This window comes from Uranotaenia lowii, chromosome 2 (assembly GCF_029784155.1).
Source record: "Uranotaenia lowii strain MFRU-FL chromosome 2, ASM2978415v1, whole genome shotgun sequence".
NCBI classification, from domain to species: Eukaryota; Metazoa; Arthropoda; class Insecta; order Diptera; family Culicidae; genus Uranotaenia; species Uranotaenia lowii.
Window position 1 is genome coordinate 92402207 of NC_073692.1, and position 25898 is coordinate 92428104.

The window sequence follows — 25898 nt, forward strand, 5'->3', positions numbered from 1 at the left end:
GTATTGGCCAGGGGAAAACCTTGGATTTTAGAGATGGGAGCCTTTGACCAAAACGACACGTGTGAGCAGCCTTTGTTTCCTTTGTTGTACCACGTCTATTGTTGCATGCAGCGATGGCGGACGATCCACAAAATTTGGCACGTGCTTTCCAAATTATCCGCAAAATCCGATGAAATTCCTGGTCCCGTGCCTTCAACCGATATCCGGCTCGAAGGACCATATGTTGGGAGGTTCAGGAACGGCGAAGGTTCGGGATCGCAAATAAAATAACCATTTACCGAACTTGCGGGCGCGGGGTCAATGACCGGTTAACTCGGACTTAGTAAATTTCCACTTGGGCACCTTATTATTTTACAATTTGAAAATTGCCGGATTTCGCGGATTTAAAGAACAAACCGTGTTTATAGGAAGTAAACGGGAACTCTGTATTAATTTATAGACGTTTAATACATTTTAACTTAAACTAAAAACATGCGGTTTTATTCTTAATACTAGATCGACGGACACGATATAATCTTTCTTCGGATGGTTGACCCAGACTGCTGTTCGGGATCCAAAACGGCGGGCTCCAAACTTCGGCTGGGGCTCGGTCGCTAACAATAGATCGGGTCGCGATCGTTTTTGGGGAGAAATATTTCCCACCCATTGTTTTCCACCTATTGTTGGGCGATGATCGATAGTTGGGCGTCGCGACGACTCACAGCATCTGGCTACCAACGAGTTTTGTAGCGACGAGGGGTTTCGGTATTCAACAGTCGTATTTATCGCTAAGTGTAACACAAGAGATAAACTGGTTTTCATTATCAGTTCTGTTCGATTATTTTGAGGTTTTCTTAGAAACAGCCTTCCGAACCGAAAGGCCATATCAGAACAAACAATCAGCAGTAGCAGCCTTAAAAACCTGCGCTTCCTAAGCCAATTCCTTCTTTTTTCACCGGGATGCCCAATCAATACAAACAATCAGCAGAAGCCTTAAAATCCTGCGCTTCTAAAGCCAATACGTTATTTCCACCGGAAGGCCAAATCAAAATAAACAATCAGCAGCCTTAAAAATTTGTGCTTCCAAAACCATTTTGTCTTTTTCCACCAGAAGGCCAAATCAACACAAACAATCAGCAACAGCAGCCTTAAAAATTTGCGCTTTCCAAACTATTCCGTGTTTTTCTACCGGATAGCCAAATCAAAATAAACAATCAGCAGCAGTAACAACTGATCTTCCTGTAGTGACCGGGCGTTCTTGCTTCAGGGTCAATTTCTTTTTTTTTCACTACACTAATATTTCATGCGTCTATCCTCATGAAATTACTTCACTTAACTGCCTTATGTTCTCCCGCGTTCTCACATCGAATCATCGAGCACCAACATTCTCCTAGACAGGTCGTTCACACGAACACACGTCATTTTTCCATTATCCATATACTGACTGACATTCTTGAGTTCATTTGTGCACACTCTCACACTTGCGTTCATCAAGGGCTTTAACGGATATCTCGCTTCACATAATCCGTTAACACGTACACGTGCATCGAATTCTAATCACTTTCAGCATAACTTCATCTCAATAATCCTAATCACTCCTATTTCCTACATCCGCCTCCTCGCCTACTCTAAATAATTCAAGTTTTTCATTATAGTACTCTAGTCCTTATCAAGATAATGAGAATACAGTTGGCAATATTACCTATAAATACATACTATTTTCTTCAAGGTCTTCTGTTGGTGACAATCTTTTGTTTTCAAGATGTTAAATAACGCAAAACTGTTTACAAAACAACTGTACTGTTGAAAATGTGATAGCAGCAACAAATACTCAATTGTAATGATGAATGTAAGAAAACATATCTAAGAAACAAAGTATAATTAACCTGAGTTGTAAAAAAAAACAAATATTTAATAAATTGGGTTATAACTAACTGAACACGGTAGCAGCTATAGGCTAACTTGGTACTTCGCTTTAAAATTGTAATTACGTTACATTACGTTAACGTAACGAACGTAACGTACGCCTGACTGCGAGAGGCGGCTCATATGTAATCTGTCAACAAATTTTCATGCAAATGTATACAAGCATGAAAAATAATCAAACATTTTTATTTGTGCGATTCGGTCGATGTTTAGTGTTAGTTTTCAAGGGTGGTCTAGTACGTACCGAAACATCAGGCGGCATCTTTAAGAAGACTATTAAATCAACAATGAATCTACCTGAGAATAAAGAAAATGTATGTTCAATATTTTCAATGGCTGAATGTATCGAACAATTCACTGACCGCGAGTTGAACTTAGCAATGTTCCGGGTAGAAAAAAAGTGTTCCAAAAACTATACAGATACCCATCTTCGGACCAACAAGCAAATGCATTTTAATTCCTTACTTTTAACCTTAAATGTTAACATTTTTGTCTGTTAAATCTCTCTAAAAATTGATACTCGTTCTGTACATTCTATTTTTTTTAACTTCAGTTTTATTTATTTTATTTTTTTTTAATCAGGAGACCCTTAAATTCCGTTCTATTTCTGGGGTAACCTAATCACAATTTGAAACAGAGATATAAGATGATATGAAAGAGCAATTCGTAGCTATAATTAAAAAAATACTTATAATATTTGAAAAACTTATACATATATTGATTGCACGTTTAAGAATGATAACACGTTTGACACCCTAGAAGTTATACTTGTTACGGCAGTTTCATAATTTATTGTTTGATAGTCGACTTATCTTGTTAATCTCAACTTCATTTTCATTTATTTCCACAGTCTATTTACCATTGAGATACATATGTTATCCGACTACTTTCATTAAATTCAGTTTTCATTCATATACCATGGCAAAATTTAGTTCATAAGTGTATCACAATATGCACTGCCTGATTCAAAAATATGACATCATCCGTTTGATAAAGTATTGTTACAGCATAATGAATTAACATATTATGAAGATAATAAGTTGATATTTTAATCTACATTCGAAGAAACGAACAAAATAAAGATAAATCACGTCTCGGGAATTTTCCTACAATAGGTATCTCCAGTGTGCCCAATTAATTAGATGAAAGTTTTTTTCAAATTTGATTGGACTTAATTTACTTTACTGTTTCTTATCGCAATAAATTTACCTTAAACAATGTTCTAAATTCTAATACTATTGAAAGGTAATACTTTAGTCAATTTCAAAATTACAAACCCTTTTATTACAAACATATAATATACATTTTAATAATTTCACATTAAAGAAAATAAATTGATTAAAAGAAGTTCTTTATAACTTATCATCCTCAATTCAAGCGCAGATATCTATTGAATAATGAAACTTCTTAGAATTAAAATCAAAATAATTGCTTCTATTTTGGAATTTTCAGATTAAACAATAATTCATTTGGCCTTTTGTTTGGGCTTCTTAATTTTAATCTCATCTAGCTGAGGCTCATTAAAAAAATTCGAATTACACTATTTTATTAAAATAAATTCAGTCTTCTTTTATAGATTAAAATGAAATTCCAACATCAATGAATCTTTGGAAAATTTCGTCTATTGATATCGAGATTCTGATTAAGTCATATGTCAGTAAGTTTCTTTGCGTTTGGAGGTTGTACGGCAGAGTTTCACGTTTCAAACTGAATTTGAAATTGTTTGATATTTTTGTCTATACTCAATGACATGCGTTATAACTTGCTAGATGTTAAAAATTCCTGGCGTTTTAAGCGACCTCGCTTCTGTAGTCTCATCGTTTAGTATCGTTGGCGGCACATATTTTTAACTTTTTGTTGTAGTCGCAGTATCTATCATGGTACATATTGAAACAAAATTTATGAACACTCCATCAAGTTTAATCAGTGAACTCCTTTACTGATTTAAATTATTGAAGAAGGATGGACACGTCATCGGTTTTATTGTTTTAATTTAATAAGCACTAAATGTACACTTAATTTTCATTTCAATTAGATTTCTGTGATCGTAAATAATTTATGCATACTATTTTGAATTTTTTTTTTTGATGGGATAATTAATTATCGTTTTTGACCCGAGTGACAATTGTTAAAGGGTCTTTAATAAATATTAATAATAATTATAATATTAATGATCGTTAATTCAGATATATTTTTTTGTCTTCAGTTTCGTAACTTTGAAAAGTTATTGAACCACTCTTAACAATAAAATAGAATATAGACTATTGTGCGCTATACGCTAACGCCCCTGAACTGATATTTTAACAAGGGGTAACAGTTGTAACGTAGATGTACAACCCTGTACACATCAGTGTCAATTGTCAGTTGTCAAAAAATTGTTTTGATATGAAATTTATTTTTCTTTAAACATATCGCGGTAACAAGGTACTTATTAATTTTGAAATTTGGTTTGTGCGGAAAAGTGTTTGCAACATTTGTGTGCGACAACGATAGCGAGTTCTAAAAAGGAAATTTATGGAGAACACTCATAAACGCTAACTGCAAATTAAAATGTTGGCGAGATTTTAAACCTGAAATATGAGGCTTTAAGGATTGGTTGGTTCGAAGCCTTTGATAGACCGTTCTGGACTTTCAAGTTGCATTCCAAAATACGTAAGTACCTCGGTTGTGTCCTCATAGTAAAAGAACCAGAAGATTGTTTAACCCTTTACGACCTAGTCAGCACCTTGTTAGTGTTCAGCATAACGGAATACTTAGTTATGATAGTTTATTATATTGATTATTACGCAGCTTGTTAGCTCTACTAACTGTAAACGACGGGTTAACGTAAACATTCTTTGTTTGATAAACATCAAATGAAATGTTAGCTTTTGGAATTTGGTAAAAAGTTTACTCAGTAAATTATTTCGAACTCATGTTAGGGCGTACTTTGATAACGCGGTTTTCACTGATTGTAGCTAACGAGCCTATAGTATGTAGTCTCTTTAATTGTAACAAAAAACATTCGCATTCTTTGCAATTGAATGAGAGTTGACTTTATTTGCGTATGTCGTTCAAGACTTTGCATTTTTTTTACATTCATAGTACGTTTTGCTGACTTTCTCTTATTTTTCTGATATTCGTTTTTAATTTATCCTAGCTATTGTCAATGGAGTTTAAAATCATTCAACTGTTTTCGTTCAAAGAAAATTCTTTTTCATGTGATTCTGTTTATCATGCCTACATAACTCTATGAAATTTATAAATTAGGCTCGATTAAAATGCATTCTAGATAATTTGATTCATTCATTCGTCGGTGTTACCTTCTCTTAACTTCACTTCGATAGCAGCAGAGTCTTATCATCTCAAGCATATGAAAATTTCGTTTCAAAAGAAATTTTTAATTTGTTTCTCTATCCTCTCATCGGCATAGTATCATAATTTTTCACTTTTAACAAAAATGCCGATTACTCCTACCTTCCATCGGTAGAGTATCATAATTTTTCGCATTCAAGTAAAAATATCCTTTCAAAAATCCTTTCATCTTTCTATCTTTTACCTTCGATCGACAGAGTACCAGAATGTTTTCACTTTTAAGTAAAAATAGTAGTTCGAAAATTTATATTTCTTTCTATTTTCTTCCGTCAGCAGAGTATCACAATTTTTTGCTCTTTAGTAAAAATATCCGTTAAAAAAATGTTGTATCTTTCTTTCTCTTACCTTCCATCGGTAGAGTATCTTTTTCGCGTTTAATAAAAAGAAAATCTGTTCAAATATTATCATTTCATCTTTCTTTCTCTTACCTTCCATCGGTTGAGAGTCATCATTTTTATCTTTTAAGAAAAAAAAACTGTTCGAATATCGTTTCACCTTTCTTCCTCTTACCTTCCATCGGTAGAGTATCATCATTTTCCGCTTTTGAGTAAAAATATCCATTAAAAATCATTTCATTTTTCTTTCTCTTACCTTCCATCGGTAGAGTATCATCATTTTTCGCTTTTTAGTAAAAAAAATCCGTTCAAAAATTGTTGTATCTTTCTTTCTCTTACCTTCCATCGGTAGAGTATCATCATTTTTCGCTTTTTAGTTAAAAAAAATCCGTTCAAAAATTGTTGTATCTTTCTTTCTCTTACCTTCCATCGGTAGAGTATCATCATTTTTCGCTTTTTAGTAAAAAAAAATCCGTTCAAAAATTGTTGTATCTTTCTCTCTCTTACCTTCCATCGGTTGAGAATAATCATATTTCGCTTTTTAGTTAAAATATCCATTAAAAATCATTTCATTTTTCTTTCTCTTACCTTCCATCGGTAGAGTATCATCATTTTTCGCTTTTTAGTAAAAAAATCCGTTCAAAAATTGTTGTATCTTTCTTTCTCTTACCTTCCATCGGTTGAGAAATATCATTTTTCGCTTTGTAGTAAAAATATCCATTAAAAAAACCATTTCATATTTCTTTCTCTTACCTTCCATTGGTAGAGTATCTTCATTTTTCGCTTTTAATTTAAAATATCTATTCAAAAAATCATTTCATCTTTCTTTATCTTACCTTTCATTGGCATTGGAATTTAAGTAAAAATATCTGATTAAAAATTGTTTCATATTTCTTTCTCTATCCTTTCATCGGCAGAGAATCATCATTTCGGTTTTTAAGTAAGTTTAGTACCAAGATCTGTTCAAAATTTGTTTATCTAATTTTCTCTGTCCTTCAATCGGTAGAGTATGAATTAAGGCTAATGATAATTTTTCGATTATAATTAAAAGTATTCATTCGAAATTGTTTCATCTTTATTTACAAATCTCAATCCAGAACAATTCTTCTGTACAATTTTAATTTAAGCCTTCACTCTTTGACTTCTTTACGCGTCAGGTAGTTTCATTTAAAAAAAAATTTGATTACGTTGAGTCGCATTGCAATATTTTTCCATTCTATTTATCTACTATTAAAAAAACATTTCAACTTACATTTTCACAATGTGCGTTACCACTCTATATTTTTCAACTAATCTCTCTTCATTCAGTCACAAACAGTTAATCATGAAATCATCATAGCCATAAACCATTTAATATTTTTCCGATGGGAAACTAACCGAATGAAACATTTAATATTGTTCCGACGGAAAACTTACCGATTGGGAGCGTATGCCACGCCATTGTAGTGACCGGGCGTTCTTGCTTCAGGGTCAATTTCTTTTTTTTCACTACACTAATATTTCATGCGTCTATCCTCATGAAATTATTTCACTTAACTGCCTTATGTTCTCCCGCGTTCTCACATCGAATCATCGAGCACCAACATTCTCCTAGACAGGTCGTTCACACGAACACACGTCATTTTTCCATTATCCATATACTGACTGACATTCTTGAGTTCATTTGTGCACACTCTCACACTTGCGTTCATCAAGGGCTTTAACGGATATCTCGCTTCACATAATCCGTTAACACGTACACGTGCATCGAATTCTAATCACTTTCAGCATAACTTCATCTCAATAATCCTAATCACTCCTATTTCCTACACTTCCTAAGCCAATTTCGTAAAAAAAAAATTTAAAATTTAAAATCATCTTTTTTAAGCAAATTCTGTCTCTTTACACCGGAAGGCCAAATCAAAACAAACAGTCACCAATCAGCAATAGTCTTAAAAATCTGCGCTTCTTAAGCCATTCCGTCTTTTTTCATCGGATGGCCAATTCAAAACAAACAAGCATTAGCAGCAGCCTTGAATGTCTGCGCTTTCTAAGCCAATTTCGTCTTTTTCCACAGGAAGGCCAAATCAAAGCAAACAATCAGCTGTAACAGTACTAAAAATGTGCGCTTTCTAAGCCAATTCTTAGTTCCAAAAACCTGCGCTTCCTAAGACCAAATCAAAACAATGAATCAATCTTTTTCAAATCAAACTGGCATCGACCCATTCAAGCAATCAGCAGTTGAGGAATCCGGTTTTGTTGAATCAATCTGACATGTTTGCTGATTACTCTGTGAGTTGAAGTGAGCTTTGATTAAATCAGCCTCGATGACACTGACAGACGAATAAACCTTTCATTGATCTAAATTAGTAATAGGCAATAGAAATTTTGTGCAACATATAGTTTCTAACTTCAGCTTCATCAAGCACTAAATGGAATTTTTTTCGAGCACTAAAAAACTGATTTACAGCCATTTATCTGAAGCATATTTAATAAAAAAATTAACTTTGAAATACTTTGAAATAAACTATTGTTGCTAAAAATTGTCTGAGAATCATATTTTAACTCATTATAAGCTTTTCAAAACTTAAAATTGAGTAGAAATCGGTTGAGAAACAAAGAAATTTTAGCGAAAAAGGTGTTTGCCGTCATTTGACCGCTGGCGGTATGAATAGGTATGTATGTACAAAGTAGATAGGTATGTAATTTCGAGATAACAACAGATTTCGACTTTTAAAGCGTCTTTAATTCCTTTGGCTTCAGAATTTAAACTCCTTTTTTTTATTTCTCGTGGGTTCCTCCTTTGGTAAATTCCGATTGAGATGAAATTTTGCACAAGTCAGTTTTTTGGGCCAATCTACAAAATGTATATGGTCGGTTTTTATATTCGATAATGAATTTTTTCCCATACATCCACTGCCACCCCAATACAATGTGTCGGTATGATTAGTGTTTAGAAAAATTATTAACAGTTTAAGCTGTCAGAGTTTCCCTACGTTATTCAATTTTTGAAACTTTGAAATTTTTCAAACTGAATACAAAAATAGTTCTAATATTTTCAGCTCAAGCTACATTTGGAGTTTTGATTTTGAATATTTCAAAATAAATATGTACAAAAAATTTGAACATAAATATTAATTAATATTTAGAAGTATAGAAGATTAGACAGAAGTTAGTGAAATCTTTAAATTTAACATTTTTGAATTAGAAGGTTTTTAAATCAATTCATTTGTTTCAAAATCTCAACCAGACTTTTCTTTCCAATATTCATATTCAATCCGGATCAATTGAAACAAATTACCAGTGAATGGAAATATTCAATTCTGATCGAGTGAACCCTGCGTGGAGGACCATAAATCATCCAAACTGGAGCGAACAGCGCAATGAAAGGTGGAAAACAGAACGGTTTTCCCCCTTTTATTGTGGTCGCCGAGCATAAATACTAATAAAATAGTAGAACGAGCGCATATTCGCACGTATGAATGTACATCTCGCGTGTCACATCTTTCAGCTGTTTTGGGCCGGAAATATTTTCACAGGCTTTCGGCTGCCGAGTGGTTTTTCTGCATAGGTGAGTGGTGGACTTCCGAGCAAAATAATCGAACATTTTTTCCTGACCGTTTGACTTCTTTGAATTTTTTAACAATTGCCATTTTGTTAAGTTCAATTATAAGTTTTTAACTACCTACTATACTTGTTGAATTTGAAGTGAAAAGCTGAATAAAAGAAAGTGTTAATGAATTGCATATGAATTTAAAAAAAAATCCGTTTTCAATTATAAATTATAATAATATTCCGCTGTAGAAAAACTTTATTCTCAATTCCCTTAGGGTATCTGTCACTTAGCAAAAAGTTGACTTAAGTTGTCAAAATATCACTATGTGGTTATTGGCTTAGTTCAACCTGGCTTAAACAACAGTAAACGTAGGTACTCATAGATCCAGACAGGGCAAACATGCATCTGAAACAAGAATATATTTACAACCCTCTTCAAATAGAGTTCGTTGATTCAGAAATCACATTGCAAAGCTCCATTCCGGTTCGTGTAGTCCTTTCAGATTTCGACAGAACATGCACAATTTTAAGAATTGAGGCATCGAGCATAACATTAAACTAGACCAACTACCCAGCGTTGACATATTGCAAACCGCTCAAATCCATAGGTTTGACGAAAACAAAAAAATGTACACATTTTGGCAAAATGAAACTTCATGACCTTTTTTTGGCCGTGAGGTAAACTTTCCGTTTAGCCGCAAATTCCCTATATATTTTTTCGACAATCCGTAGAAAAATGTAAAATCAGTAGAAAAGCTTAAAATTCGTAGATATCGAGCATCGATCCGTAAATCCGTAGAATCCGTAGAATTCGTAGAAGATCCGTACTCAAAATTCGTAGATTCTCGGCTGTATCCCTGGAAGCGGGTCTTAGCGTCTGTATCAGATTATTTCGTGGCACTCTACCTAGTCACGCATAGAGCGCATTCGTCTCTCGCCAATCTGATGTTGCAAATTCCTAGATAACATGAACCTGCAGAAAGGTAACTCAAATCGCCATAGCGATCGTACCGATCTCTCTGGCAATTTTGCATCATCTAATCGGCAGAAACACACAATCCCAGTAAACATCAATCTGCAGAGAGGTAACACAAATCGTCAGATAGAACGTAACGATCTCTCCTGCGATTTTGCATCACCTAATCGGCAGAGAGGACCACACCATACGCGTGCCTTGGGTGAGTGTCACGAAATAATCTAAGACACGCCCTCCAGAGAAACACAAGAATCGTGTTAGTACGTTCCCCTTCGAGACGCGTGTTTTCCTACCTAAGAAGTCGACTGCTACGGTGCAGTACTAGTGTACGATTCAAACTGATTTCGCATGTACGCATTCGTATTCGTTGCCTCTAAGTATCCCGGCAGGACAAACCGAATGAAAATATTTGCGTTCTTGGAGTGTCGCCGAAATTATTTAACCGTTTTATTCTAAATTCGGTGACTCAACTCTCAATTTTTGCAAGCTCTGTCGATTTTGAAAAGACTTGCTTACTGAGATGCGTGCCTTAGATGAGTAACACGAAATAATTTTAGACACGCCTCGAGAGAAACACACGAACACAATCTGAATCGTGCTCGTATGATACACTTCGGGACGCGTGTTTGCCTTATGAGCCGACAGCCAATGGAAAGCGCTCCTTAAAAAAACGCGATTAAACTGCGAACAGACCACACCGTACGAGTGTTTGATTCAAACAGACTTCTCTCGCAGGCACGTTGCTTTTATCTTGATAGGCAGGGTTATCATCATTATTTTTTTCAAAAATCAGGGAACTGTTGAAATAAAAATCAGTCTAAATCAGACTACACGAAAGTAACGGAAATTTCGCTCAAAGTGATAACCTTTATTTCTGGTCATCGCTCAACATTTTCACTCTAATATGTGTTGTTAGCCTACTTGGTTGAATAATTCTTCTGAATCAAAGCAATCGAAAGATTCTCTTTAACTGCCATTTTTAAATAAGAATTTAAAGGAATCTTTCAATTGCTTTTATTACACCACATTTTCACTGTTTAACTTCAGCAATGGTGTTTTTTCCAGTTCCTCACTACCCATTTTTTATTACATTCACAAAGATCAGGCAAAACCAGGCATAGTTCCAAAAATCAGGGAAATTCAATTACTTATCAGGTTGTCTGGTTGAGCCCTAGTCTGTTGGTAGGGCAAACCGAAGAGGAATATTCGTCATTCTTCGAGTGTCGCCGGAATCAACCGTTTTATTCTAAGTTCGGTGCCTTAACTCTCACTTTTTTGCATTCTCTGTCGATTTTTGATATGACGTGCGAACTGAGTTAGACATGGGTTCGCCATACGTTTAGAATCTACTGGCGAGTTCAGTTACATCTTTGCCAAATTATGTTCACTGGGCAGCAGCAACGCCTTCACTAAATAATCACGTCAGAGAGGCGGAGGCCTCACGAGACAAACTCACGAGAACTTCAAAAGAGCTCCGCATGGAACGGGCTCTTTTTACTTTGCCTGTTACCCTATTGGTTTGGTAGCGTTCCAGCAATGGAGTTCGGTAGTTGGTCTGTGGTGTAAGTTTGTTTAAATCTTCTAGGCTAGAGCCTAGCGTTCAGCACCTCTACCATTTCGGTTTACGGCCAGACCCGAGATGAAGTTTTCTCCCTTGGTGTTTAAATTCTACCCTACGCAGTTTAGAGCGTTCTCATTTGCGTCCACCAATTCCAACCCCAACCTTGAGTTCAAGCCGATTTAACAATACAAGATTTGGTACTTCGAGCCAGATCTCTGCCAAGGTTTTGCGTGAATTAAAGAGTGTATTTCGTTGCTCAAACAACCCGAGCTGCATCAGGTGCCATAGACGAACTGTAAATTTCATGTATAGTTTTCTGGTACCCAACGGATTAAGCACAATGGAGACTCCCGAGCCTTTCGTGGCAGTCACGCAGATTCCAGCGTCTGCAGTCGTCTCGGCTCGTCGGACGTGCATCTTCCCCTGTTTGAATTCTATATTTCGTTTCATAATCCTGGAGCTTTTATTGAGGACTTCGACGCATCCGCTCGTGACTTCTATCGTGCTAATTTTGAGTTGTAAAACCGAGCGGAATTCGAAATTGATTGACGAATCTTCAAAGATGTACTGATGTAGATATGGCTGTGAGTACATTCTGTTCCGTTATGAATGCAGTTTTTGATAATTCTGTGCCCCTGGTATGACCTCAACTTCGATCGGAATGGCTACGACTGTTTAGTAGCTCTTGCTGCCTGTTAATCAAATCAAAATTGAAAGATGCTACCACAAGATATTGAGTCGATAATCTTTTTTGTAATCGTCGCTATTTAGATCGCACACAATTTGACCTTCGCCGTATTCCAAAATCGTTCTGGAAGTTCTTTAACACCAAAAGAAAGGAGTCTGGTCTACCTGCGATGCTTCACTTTTGCAATGTTTTTTTTTTTTTTTCGATTCAATCGTTTAGTACAGATCAAATCAATGCAGCAGTCACACTATTATCCAGAGATGTGTAAGCCCTTGATGTAGCGCCGTACTGGTAAAGCCACTCACTCACATATTCAACCAGTCCTTCATTCATCAAAAATTTTCTGCCATTTGGAAGAAATCATTGCGTAATTATCGAGGTGTCACGTCGCTAGCTGCCTGCTCAAAGGTTTTGGAGAGGATCGTCAACGATGTAATGTTTTAATCGTGTCGGAGTTGGTAACCTCAAACCTAGCAGTTTTCATATCATTCTGTTTATCAAATATCGATGGCTTCAAGCAAATTGATGCATTATATACTGATATTACTGCTGCGTTTGAGTCAGTGAATTTTGATCAAAAAGCTACAACGTTTAGGATTTTCCGAAAGGCTGCGTGTATGGATCAAGAGCTACCTAACAAACCGTCGTTTAGCTGTCATTATTGGCTCCGCTGAATCAACCGACATCATTCCAACCTCAGGGCACCACAAGGCAGAAATTTGGTCACATACTGTTTACAGTGTTCTGCAATGATAAAAACACACCGAAAAAATTCTTCACATGAGCGCTACGTGAAAATGTACATGGATTTTTGCCACCATGAAAATCACGTAAAACCTACGTGAATTTCAGGTAGCAAACAGAGCTCGCGTGAGTTATATGTGAATTCCATATGGAGCGTACATGTTTTTGATTTCTTCTGCTACATGCATTTCACGTTGTTTTCATTAAAATATTTAATATAGGGAGTTTCTATAAATGTTTTAAATATTTTTTTTTAAGTTTGCGGGAATTTTTTATTATCATGAATAAATGATAAATTAAACACGATCATCACAAAACTTTAAATTTTCACTTTTAAACTAACTAAACTTCACTTCAATTAATTTTTCAACACAAACCAACATCGCGAAAATGTCATTTGGTGTGTCCCTTTAGTGGTAACTCGGCCGTCCTGGCTGCTCCAGTTCCAATTCTGTAAAAATAACAAATGTTCTGAGAAGACATAACAAAGTTTTTATTACTTACAAAAATTCAGCTTCTCCATCACCCATAATTTTTCTATCTGTCAGCAGCAACGTTGGATCCACGCCATATTGTGCTGTATATTTTTTTCACATCGATTTTACTTTAATGAGCCATTAAGATTTACGTGAAAAACACATAGAATGCACCCGACCTAACTATAATTGGCGGATCACTGGATTTTCACGTAAATCGGATGTGTTTTTGTTTTGGAAACAAACGGCTATGTGAATTTCACATAAATATCAAGTGATTTTTCATTAGTTTCTAAGTGCTTCACGTAAATCGAGCAAAAATTCACGTAATGAGCGCCTACGTGAAAATATAGGTGAATTTAACGTTTCCTTTTCGGCTGAGTGCATGCTTCATGTAGGATGTGGAGTACTCCTGTGCACGAAATGCCTGCTAGCTCTCTTCTGCTGTTTGGTTCGCTCAACATTAGAATCTGCAAGCCTAGTGTGGTAGCCATTTGAAGCTGTGTGGATTGCGCGTTTTGAAGGAATTGAAAGAAGATTTGTGCGATATGCTCTTCGGGAGTTGCCTTGCTTGAGTTGCTCTTGGAGTTGCCGCCGTATGCTCAGTGTTGTGCTTTAATGGGACTACACACTCTCGGATCGTCATGCCATCGGACAGTCTCTGTTAGTGACAAAGGTTTTACGAAATGAACCCGACTCGCATTCGCATTCGCATTCGCATGAACAGTCGCCTAAAACTTCGGTTGGCGCTACTCAGCAACTCTCCGTTTTGTGAAATTACAGTTTTTAAAATTGTACCACCTTCTCTTTTGAGATGATGTTACACTTTCTAATCTGTAGTTTCAATAGAAACTGTAGTCTTTCAGTTCGTTGCCTTAGATTATTCAATCTCTTAAACTGAAAAACCAGTCCCCACAGAATGTTGAAGGTGCCCTGGTCGAACCCTGCGGACTGTGTGGGGAAAAGGGGAAGGAATGTTAGTCACTTAAGTGAGACACGTTTATTTAACAAGTAGATGCAGAGATCTCTACGATCCACCCATAAACGTGGGGAGGTTTGTAACAGGTAATTGGGAAAGGTAAACCCTGGGAGATGCTTGGCCAGCATTGCGGGTGATGATTTCGTCCTACACCTCCTATTCTCCTAAAGTTTCCTACTGAAACATCTAGCTCTACCAATGAGGCTGATAAACAAAAATTTTGAAAAATTTAAATTTGACGTAATTTTAGTCAAATGCATTGATATTTTAATGTTATATACCTACCGAAATATTTTAAATTAACATGAAATATATTTAAAACAATCCCATCAAAATTGCTGGGCTGCTAGAAAATTCGCAATATTTATGGTAAAATTTACTATAAACCCCTTACTATTTTCCCTAATAAATGTATGTACTAAAGCTTAGTTCTTTTAGAAATGGGACACTTTCATTTGCTAATAGCTCGTTAACTAGTTATCGGAGGTCCAAATTTTTGACAACATTTTGTTGCCTGTAAAAAGTACTATTCGACCTATTTTTTTCAAATTTTAAAATTTACGCGTTTTTGAGATATGTACGATGCAAGAGAAAAAGAAAAAAATAATTTTGCACAGTTTCCTTGAAAATGCGTCAATATCAAATTGATAGCTGACATAACCGTTGATTATTCAAAGAATTACTGAGTTTTTGTGGTGGATAAGTATGCAAACACTGTCAATAATGTCCACAAAGTTCAAATCAAGCATTGGAGAGAAGCACATGATCGGCAACAACGGTTAAGGATCATCAAGGAAGTCAAGTCTTATAGCAGCTTTTTTAATTTTCAATAAACGAAAAACTAAGGGTAGATCGCTGAAATGTCCAAAACAATTTTCTCCGATAAGCTGAAAGTGTTGCCTAGTGATGACTAATTGAAATCCAACCTCAAACAACCATTTTTTGATAGTTCCAAAGCTCTTAAACTATGAAACCGGTACCGAAAAAAAAAACGTTCAAAAATGTGGTCAAAAATAATCAAATTTGTTCATTTCGAAACAACTGTATCCACTAAAATGCTTCCAATTTCCAGTTTCAAGAGAAGTGTTGGACCAGAAAGTATCACAAATTGAAGAAGGAGGGTGAAGCCACCTAAAATATAGATTTTACGAAGTATAAGTTGGAGAAACTGATCAATACCATGACTGAAAAAAGTGTGCGCCGGCCAATGGGTGATACCAAGAATTAAGTAGAAATTTCTTTAACAAAAAACGGTAAATATTTTTTTTCAAATTTTTTCATGAAAGATCATAACATTACCTTCTTTTTCTTCATAGAAAGTATTTCGTTCAAACAAATAGTTTTTTTGATACAGGCATTCGTAACTGTCCCATTTCTAAAAGAACTAAGCTTTATAAATTTTCAAACAAGCATCTAATGTTGATTGATCAAATTTTTAAAATTGACACGTCATATTCTTGAAAATGTACATTAGCAAGTGTTGGGGTATTATTAGATATTTTTTAAAGACCTTTGCTAACTATTTGAAAATTAATAGTACAATATTCTAACTAGCCTCAATATTTTCATTAATCATTAATATCAAAAGAATCCAAAATGGTCGTACTACACTTAATACGGTTTTTCCTGCTAAGCTTCCGGCCGAGGACTGTTATCAATTTCATGACACAAAACTATCTGAATTTGATCTTTAAATCAACAAACTATATTTAAACTCCATATTTGACATTTAAACTTCACAAAATTTTTGCGCTGATTGTGCAAAACCATCGCTACGTGTTACTACAAAACTAGAAACACTACATCAAACTACTATTTTTCTGAACACATTGTATGCATTTTTAGTTACATTCCAAAATTTTAAGCCTTTTAGAACAAACACTTAACAGCTCAAAAAAACTTGTGTTGTAAGGAAAAAAAGTATATCAAATTCCTCAAATAAAAGAAATACTAGATTGTGTTAAATGATTCTTTAAATGTTAGGAGAAAAAAAAACAGTTCTCCCTATCAATAAAAACCAAATGAAAATTTGAAAAAAGAAATCTAGGATGTACAATTTTTGGTAGATTAGCTATCGTAACGAAGATACATAGAGTTAAACTTTCCTAACGCTTTTTACTCCAACTTAATCAATTTTAAACTACCTTTCAGGCAGCAAAAGAACTTGAAATACGAAAAAAAACACAATTTAAATGAAAAGTACGGACTGTAATTTTAAACTTCATGTGCTATATTTTTTGCACACTTTATTTTTTCACACTTTATCAATATTTTTTAAATATGAGCTTGTATGAAAATTTATTTTAAATTACTGTTCGTCATTTAATATGCATTTCATTTTGTACCATATGAAAAAAATAGGTTGGAGAGGAGAAAAATTAAATGAATGGATCAAATACTACCATCCTCTACACAAGATTAAAAAGGAAAACCATCCTATGGAAATTTCATTAAGTATTCATGTTTTGAATAAAAGTGTACTTAGCTTTTTGGGAATTTGGTGATGAAGATAACTCGTTCAATAAATCAATTGGATTCCCTCCTGATGTTTTCCGTTGCTTGCACTCACGGAGGGCCGATGTTTGACTCTTGACCATTTCTTCCAGGTGTCGAACATTTTTGACTGAGATGGATCAGCTGATGTTGGTTTTACGAAATGAACCCGACTATTCATGAATTCTTTCTCGATGTAATATCTATGCTCCTAAAAGAGCTCTGCAAAATCGAGTCTGGATTTCATTAGAATCGAAAAGTACTCGGTATGGTAGTAACGACCATAACGTTCCGCAAAAACATGCATTTTTAAACCAATTTTGATTTCAATGTATTTAAATGACGAATTGAGAATTAATAATTAGAAAAATCATCTTTCGTGCAATATATTTAAGAAACCATAAATTTAGTTTATTATTATGACAACTAAGTCAGATGACTTTAAAACAATCAAACAAAACTCCAAAGCAGCCCGTAAACCAACTGTGTTCAAATTAAAGTATTTTTTGTCATTTTTGTCATTTTTGTCATTTTCATCAAAAAGGGATCCATTCTTGAACACGATCGAGGTAACCCCTGAAGCTGTAGGCCGTGGTTTCTCCGTTGAATTGTTTTTACATTGCTTTTCCTTGAATTATGGAACATCTTGTCGTGCTAGTGTACTCCACGAGAGTGCTCGTGACAAATCCATTTATAAGAAACGACTTCAATCCAACACGACTCGATACACGACTTCTTCAAATTTAAGCGCAACTACCAGTTTTTCAAATCAGGTCCAAGAATTTCTGAGACGTAAATCGAGTTGTGAACAGCACTTGCTCTGGTTACACAAGTGATTCAGGGTCAAAACACTCCGAGACACTTGTCGAACCTGGACAACTCCAAAATCTCTGTCTATGTCTGAAACCTCTTGTGAAAGTATCAGTCCCATCCACGTTTTGACTTAAGTCATCAGTTTACGGATCGGATCTAGGAGGTCCCGAAGCGTAAATCGAGTTGTCGGCTGAACTTCGGGAGCATTATCTCCGAACGCGTAAGGAGTGTTTTGAAAATTCACTAAAAACATATTTGGGCCTTCTACTTACTATCGCGTGAACGCGCACAATTGTGCTAAGATGTATGTAGCATCTTGATCTATCAAGAGTGAACCAGCGCTTTGTTTTCGTTTGAAACATTCGTTTTCTCCCAAAATGTCGCGAATTAAAAAAAGAAGTTAAAATTCGTGTGTTGAACACGCGAGAGAAGGGCATCTGGCGAAACGTTTCGGCATTCAGCCGGCGAGCGTAAATTCCATCATCCACAAGTTCGAGGAACACTATATGTTTGATGATTTGCCAGGAAGAGCCAGAAAACCAGGACCAGGTAAGGTAATCATTCTAATCAACCGAAATCGATCGATGTCCATACGGGATTTGGCGAAAAAAAGGTGGGACATCGATCGGAATGGTACAGCGGATCAAGAAGCGGAATAACCTGAAGACATACAAGAAACAGAAAGTGTCCAAACAAATGACGATGAAACTTATGTAAAAGAGGATTCCAGTACTCTTCCGGGACCACAATTCTACACTGGAGCTATTGGGGAGGATGTGAGTGGCCACGAGAAGTCGATTGAGGTGGAAAAATGTGGCCAGAAAGTGCTTGTGTGGCAGGCAATCTGTTCTGCGGATTAAAGTCGGCGAGTCTTTACAAAAGAAACAAAAAATGCCAAAATTTTCCAAAAGGTGTGTTTGCAGAAAAGGTTGCTGCCACTATATAAGAAACATACGACTCAACCATTTTTCTGGCCGGATTTGGCGTCAGACCACTACGCTAAATCCACTCTAAGATGGTTTGAGGATTACGATGTAGATTTCCTTGAGAAAGATATTAACCCACCAAACTGCCCCCAGCTTCGCCCCATAAAACAATATTGGGCTATCGTCGAGAGTTTTCAAAAAGGATGGTAAGGCCAACAGGACCATGGCGGTTTTCAAGAAAAATTGGAATGCTGCGGCCAAGAAGTGTGATCAATCAGCTGTACAAAACCTAATGAAACGCGTTAAGTCGAAAGTCCGAGAATATTACCAATATTTACTTTTTGACTTGTATTTCTTTATAAATTGTAAGAATAAGCTTTTCAAAACACTTCCGAGCTGTTTCTTTGTTTGAATGATTAATAAAATCAATTCAATGAAAGAAAGAAATGTGTTTATAACTTATTTTCGATACACTCCTTATATCTAACCCTGACATCTCTGACCTTACACTGTATCTCGTTAGACATCGCTTGTGCCTGACACGTCTTCATGTTTTGACATGGAGTCATCACTATAAATTGAGTCTGGAAGGTCCCGAATGACGTAACGAGTTGTTGAACAAACTTCCTCCAATCCCAAAGTCATAATTTCACAAATTCACGGATTGTATCCCATTTACCCGAAAACCATTGCCCAGAATGAATTTTTCCCACAATGACAAATACCCGAAATCGAACCCCAGAATGAACCATTTCCCAGAAAAAAATTCCCCAGAATGCACCATTTACCAGAAATTTTTTTCCCAGAATGGACCATTTCCCAGAATTTTTTTCCCCAGAATGGAACATTTCCCAGAATGGCACAAATCCCAGATTTTTTCCTCTTGTATTTTTATTAGTTTTTTTCTAATGAATTCTTGTAAATTTCATATGATTCGAAATTCATTTTTTCAAAATGATTTTTTTAAATGAAACTACAACTTTGAAATTTTCCAACTAAATTTATTTTAGAACCAATATTGTGCTTTGATTACGGTTTATGGAACTTTAATTGATTCAATGCTTACCATGGTCCTTTAAAAAACCGTTTTGGTATCCGACTCCTCACGCTGCGCGTTCGAACTTGAAAGACGTTTTGTCCTTCACGCTGTCGCGTGGCGGACGGGGCTAAGGGATCACCCCTAGCTTTCACGTTGACCTAGGAAGCCTCGGCAGACCTAGACCAATGTAATGGGGCCGCCGCTTCCGACGGCGGGTCGGCGGCCACCTCGGATTTGGGAGCTTCGGCGGCTTTGTGCCGCCTCAGTCCCTTCATCCTCGTTGGTTGCGGCTTTGCCGCAAAAGAATTAAGTTATGAAAGCCCATTTTTTTGTAACAATTCCTTTTTTTTTTTAAATTAATTTCTAGTAGGAATAAATGTTTTCAATTTTCTGGGGAATGGTTCTTCTGGCGAAAAAATTTCTGGTAAATGGATCATTCTGGTGAAAAAATTTCTGGGAAATGGTACATTCTGGCGAAAATTTTTCTGGGGAATGGTTCGTCTGGGGAAAAAATTCTGGGGAATGGTTCTTTCTGGCCATTGGAATTCTGGGGATTTTTCATTCTGGGCAATGGTTTTCGGGTAAATGGAGTACAACCAATTCACGACTTTTTCGACGCAGATTTGTCGACGACCTCTAGTGGCAGTAGTGGTATTTCTCTTGACCTTACATTCACAGACACGATGGGAGGGGGGGAGGGGTGGGACTACATCCCAGAATCATCGCAATTGTCGATAGTTTTATTCCATCTGGAGTGTACGAGAATTCGGTAAAGTATTTTGAACAAAAAATTTATTTGTATATTAAAGCCTGATCAAATAAAATATCTATTTTGAAAAAAAAACTAGATTTATTTCAAACATATTTCAACAACTTTCAGTAAGCGTGTTCCAAATATTCATGATCATACACGGAACTTTGTCTTGCCGACGCGGGAATAAAAATCGGTGAAGATTTAATGAAGCAATATTTTTTCCCAATATAAAATCCGATGCCGGGAACAATATTAGAGGACCTAGGGCAAAAAAAATAGAAGAGTCGTTACCTTACCGGGTGCTACAACACATAGAGGCGCACAAGAAGATACACGTCCCGGTCATAAAAGTATTGGCAGAAAAATGTGTTTGCTGTTCGCGCTCGAATCGATAACTGCGTTATGCCATTTATTTTTTTTCCCGAGTTTTAAGCCTCATACCATTTGCAAACAAACATACTCTCTCGGCCCATCCGGCAGCCACCGTATTCGAAAGTAATCGATTGATTTATGAATCTTTGGGGAGCGCGCCAGCCATTGACCACATATTTGCGGAGCGGCTGCTGAGGAATAGCTCCGGGCACCTCCCTGGCTTCGGTTGGTTGGCCGGAAGCGGAAGTTTTTCCCCTCTGGAAAATTGCTGCCCCGCGTAGTGGATGTGTTTGTTGATCGATCGGTCCCAGGTGAAAGATTCAGAGTGTTTCGATTTTTAAGTGCGCTCAGCGCGTTTGAAGCTGCTGGGTGGATGTGTGGGCTGCTGCTGCTTATTGAGTTTCACGGCAAACACCCCTTGCTGCTATCAATATCGATTGAAAATCACGCACTGTAATTCAATTACCAGTTGATGCGCAGTAAATCCGAAATGTATGAGTAAACAGGATTAAATTGAATTTTAATTGACGAAAGATGGGGAAAGCTCACGGTGCAATGAAGTGCACATCCGGGATTTACGGCTACCAGTGTGAAAATAAAAACAGAAACTAGCTGTTGGCTCGAAATTATACTTTTGATATTAGTTAGCTTTTCTCGGAAATGCAAACACTGCGTGGGGAGGTCCTGGAAAAGGGCGAAAAATCGGCGATTAATGGATTATGTCTCTATCAGGAGGCTTTTTTGATCGAAAAAAAAAAACAAAACTCAATTGGCATCGATCAATAATATCACGGTCATTTCATCTTTCAGGGTTCATATTACGATTCTTCTGTCAAAATCATAGAACTATTCAAAAAATATAGGTTAATCATAATCTTGTTAAATTGTTCGATTGAAATGTTTTCAACCGTTTAAAAAGGCCTGAGGTTGAAAAAGTGTGTTTTTGGTTCAGATCAACGTGTGAATGTTTTTAACACTTTGAAGTGAAATAAATAGTCACGGTTTTGATTGGAAAATTCGTGTAAAAAAAATTGAGATTTTATCTTTAAAAAAAAGTCGCTTTAATAATTTTATGAATATTTTCCCTCTATGCGATACAAATCAACTGGCAAAACTTGAAGCTTATAAGACAATTTTCTGGCCACAATTTTTGTAAACTGCAAAGTAAGCAGAATAGTAAGGGGAGAGAGGGGATACTTGATCCCCTTTTCTTATTTTCACCATATCTTTTTGGAACAATTTAGCAACTTGCACCCTTTTACATTTTCTGACAGCGTGTAACTTCAAGTTTATTATGCTCCAAAAATGAGAATGATATTTGAACCCGTAGATTAACTAAAAGCATTTTCGTGGGAGTATAAAAATTGCGATATTTTTGCAGTTAAGGGAGACTTGATCCTCTATTGAAGAAGACTTGATCCAAAGATAGAATGTTAATTGGCCATTTTGGTCATGTTTGTTCTCATTTCACAATTATTAACTAACAGAAGAATAAAATTCTATAACTTTGTCTCAACACTAAAGACTTTGCATACTTAAAGGCGCTATTTTATATACTTAAGAGAAAATTTATTATATTGGCCCTTCTCTTCAGACAATTGTTGGATAAATTTTAGTTATTGGATAAATATTAGTTATTGGATAAATATTAGTAATCTCGTAATCAGCAATTATCACGAAAAATTCAGAAGAAGAATATACCGTTTTTAACTCTAGGGTTCAATTGAACCCATAATCAATATTTTAGAAAACTTTTTCTGAAAAAAGTTGAGAGTTTTCCATTGGTTTGAAAATATGGTATTATGAAGTTCATATTACGCTCGAACGATTGATATATTGGAACAAAAAAATTTGGCTATCATTTTTCCATGTAAGGAACATTTTAAAGTGATTAAAAAAGATCTTAAAGTCACATTTCGTGAAATTTTTCCAACAAAGTTCAATTACTCAAATAATTATTTTGTTAAAATATGTTGAGCTTCAAGCATTGTTGTTTTGCTCCATTTAGCACATTTTTCTAGAACATTTGATCTTTGTATGACATTCCAGTTTCGAGATATAGCTAAGGAATCAAGTATCTACAGGGATCAAGTATCCTCACACTCCCCTATCTAATTGTTCTATCGTTCCAAACAGTGCAGTTTTTGTTCCATGAAATGGATTTGGCAACACTGTCGGAGCAAATCGTATAATGTTCCTACATTTAGGTTTAATGAAGTTATGAACTTCAAAGTCATGAAATGTTTTGATAATATTATCTACTTTAAAAACAATATATTCTCTGCTAGAAACAATATTTGAGCTACCAGAAATATAGAATTACGTTACAAGGTGTCATCGTTTAACAATTATATTTTCTCTTGAGGAAATTGATTTTTAACTATAATTTTGCTGCAGAAACAAAATAAATATATGAGTTTTCAACACAACGGATTTACCTTTACACCTATCCTCACTCATGTGAATAATTTTCAGATAGTAATAAGGAAATATAAAAGTAAGAAAATCTGCGGACTTTGCTTTTCCAAAGTACAGTTTACAAACCATGCTTTGCTCTGCCACGAAGTAAGAATGCGAGATTGATTTTAAAATTTCCAAGATAGAAAAAATAAAGTCCCTTAGTTCTTTGAGATTGGCAATGCTGTGATTTGTGCAATTTGTGAATTTATACAAAAATAGTTAATGGTAGATATTCGTTCGATATGACCTTCAAGATAAAAATATTATCTATATATATAAAAATGAATTTCTGTCTGTCTGTCTGTCTGTCTGTCTGTCTGTCTGTCTGTCTGTCTGTCTGTCTGTCTGTCTGTCTGTCTGTTCCCTATAGACTCGGAAACTACTGAACCAATTTGCATGAAACTTGGCAGGTGGGGGTATTGGAGGCAGGGGAAGGTTCCTATTATGGTTTGAGACCCCTCCCTCTCTCATGAAGGGAGAGAGGGGCCTCCCAAACAAAAGACAATTTTTTGCATAAGTCGAGAACCCATCAAGCAAATGGTATCAAATTTGGCATGGGGTGATATTTGGGAACGAGGAATATTTCTATGAATATTTGGTACCCCTCCCTCTTCTCAGTGGGATGATAGGAAGGGGGGAGGGGGGCTACCTTACAATTTTTCATATAACTCGAAAACTAATCAAGCTAATGGAACAAAATTTGGCATAGGAGGGCAGTGGAATACGAAAAATGGTTCTATGATTATTTCAAACCCCTCCCTCCTTCCATTGGAGATACAGGAAGAAGGAGGGGGGCCTTTAACCACTTTTTTATTGCATAGCTTGGAAACTATTTGAGCAAATGAAACCAAATTTGGCTAGGAAGGGTATATGGATACGATAAACAGTTCTATGAATATTTGGTACCCCTCCCTCCTTCCAGTGAGGATAAAGAAAGGGGGGGGAGGGTGCTCCTTTACAATTTTTAGCATAACTGGATAAATAATCAAGCAAATGGCACCCAATTTGACGTGGGAAGGTATATGATTACGATAAATGTTTCTATGATATTTTGAGAACCTTTCGTCCTTCAAGTCGGAAATTTTAAGGGGGGAGGGTCCTCCCATATAATTTTTACATCCCTCGGGAACTTACTAAGCATATGGAATGAAATTTGGGTTGAGAGGGTTGAGGGTACTTCCCTTGAGCACAGGGAAGGTTTATGTGAATATTTGGTACTACTGCCACCTTCCAGTGGGGTGATATGAAGGAGAGGGGGAGGGGGGGGGGCTCCTTTACAATTATTCGCATTACTCGAGAACTAATCAAGCAAATGGAAACAACTTTGGCATGGGAAAGCTTTGGCATGAATACGTAAAATGGTTATTAGCTTATTTGAGACTTCTTTCTCCTTCAATTGAGAATGCAGTTAGGGTAAGGTTGCCAGATTGCCCGGTTTTATCCGGTTTTGCCCGGATATTTAACACAAAATTTGACAGAAGTCCGGCCCGGCCCGGTTGCCCGGATTTCAGTTAAAATGCCCGGATTTTGCCTGGATTTATTCACTTTGTTGCAAAAACTAACAAAAAAAAACAAATTTTGTTGTAATTTTTTTTTTATTTATGCGTTTAAAACAATTTTTTTCGAACAAGTTTAGTAAAAAAACCATGAGAGTTTTTTTTTTGAAGCGTAAAATACGAACGAAAAACTGCTGATGAAAAATTTTTTTCATGTTTTTTTCCTCGATTTGTGTTGAGTAATTCATGGACTTGGACCAAATTTGCCCGGATATTGCCCGGATTTTTGGTCGACTTTTTGAAATCAAATGCCCGGATTTTGCCAGGTTTTTAGATGAAAATAGCCATGATTGTCCGGCCCGGATACGTGCTGAAAAAATTCTGGCAACCTTAAGTTAGGGAAGACGTAACCTCATATATGTATGATTGTTTTGCATAAACCTAAAACTTATCTAACAAATGGAACAATCATTCAATTTAGCAACTGGGGAAGAATTTGGCATAGGAGTGTATTTGAATACACGGAATGTTCAATCTTGATCCTGTTCTTCCAGGTAGGGGATAGGTAGGAAGAGCGGCTCCGATACAAATTTTATAGCATAACTCGACAATTTATAAATCAATCGAAACCAAATTTGGCATGAGAGGATATTCGAGCTCAAGGTATGTTTTTTTCCGGTAGTTTAGCATCACTACCACAAATCAGTGGAACGAAATAGAGGGAAAAGAGGGCATTGATAAAATTTGTTTAATATTTCTAAAACTTATCGAGAAAATAGAATTAAATTATCATGGGAGCAAATTTGTGTACAAGCAATGTTTCTTCGATGGTTTGAAAACCCCTTCTCTTGCCAGAGGGGAGATATACAGTAGGGGGAGGGACACCAATTTTTTGAATAACTCGAGAACTTATCGAAAATGGGGCCATATATGACGTGGGATCGTATTTGTATACAAGAAGTGTTTTTCTGATGTTATGAGACCCACCTTCTT

General features: G+C 36.0%; 1 protein-coding gene across 1 annotated transcript in view; it reads right to left on the reverse strand.

The window, feature by feature from the left end:
• Positions 1-14457: 14457 nt before the first annotated feature.
• Positions 14458-25898, reverse strand: part of LOC129741676 (uncharacterized) — a 14772-nt gene continuing 3331 nt past the window's right edge. Inside the window, exon 2 of the mRNA XM_055733423.1 lies at positions 14458-14524. Coding sequence (XP_055589398.1) covers positions 14458-14524 — 67 coding nt within the window. The remainder of the gene's footprint in view (positions 14525-25898) is intronic.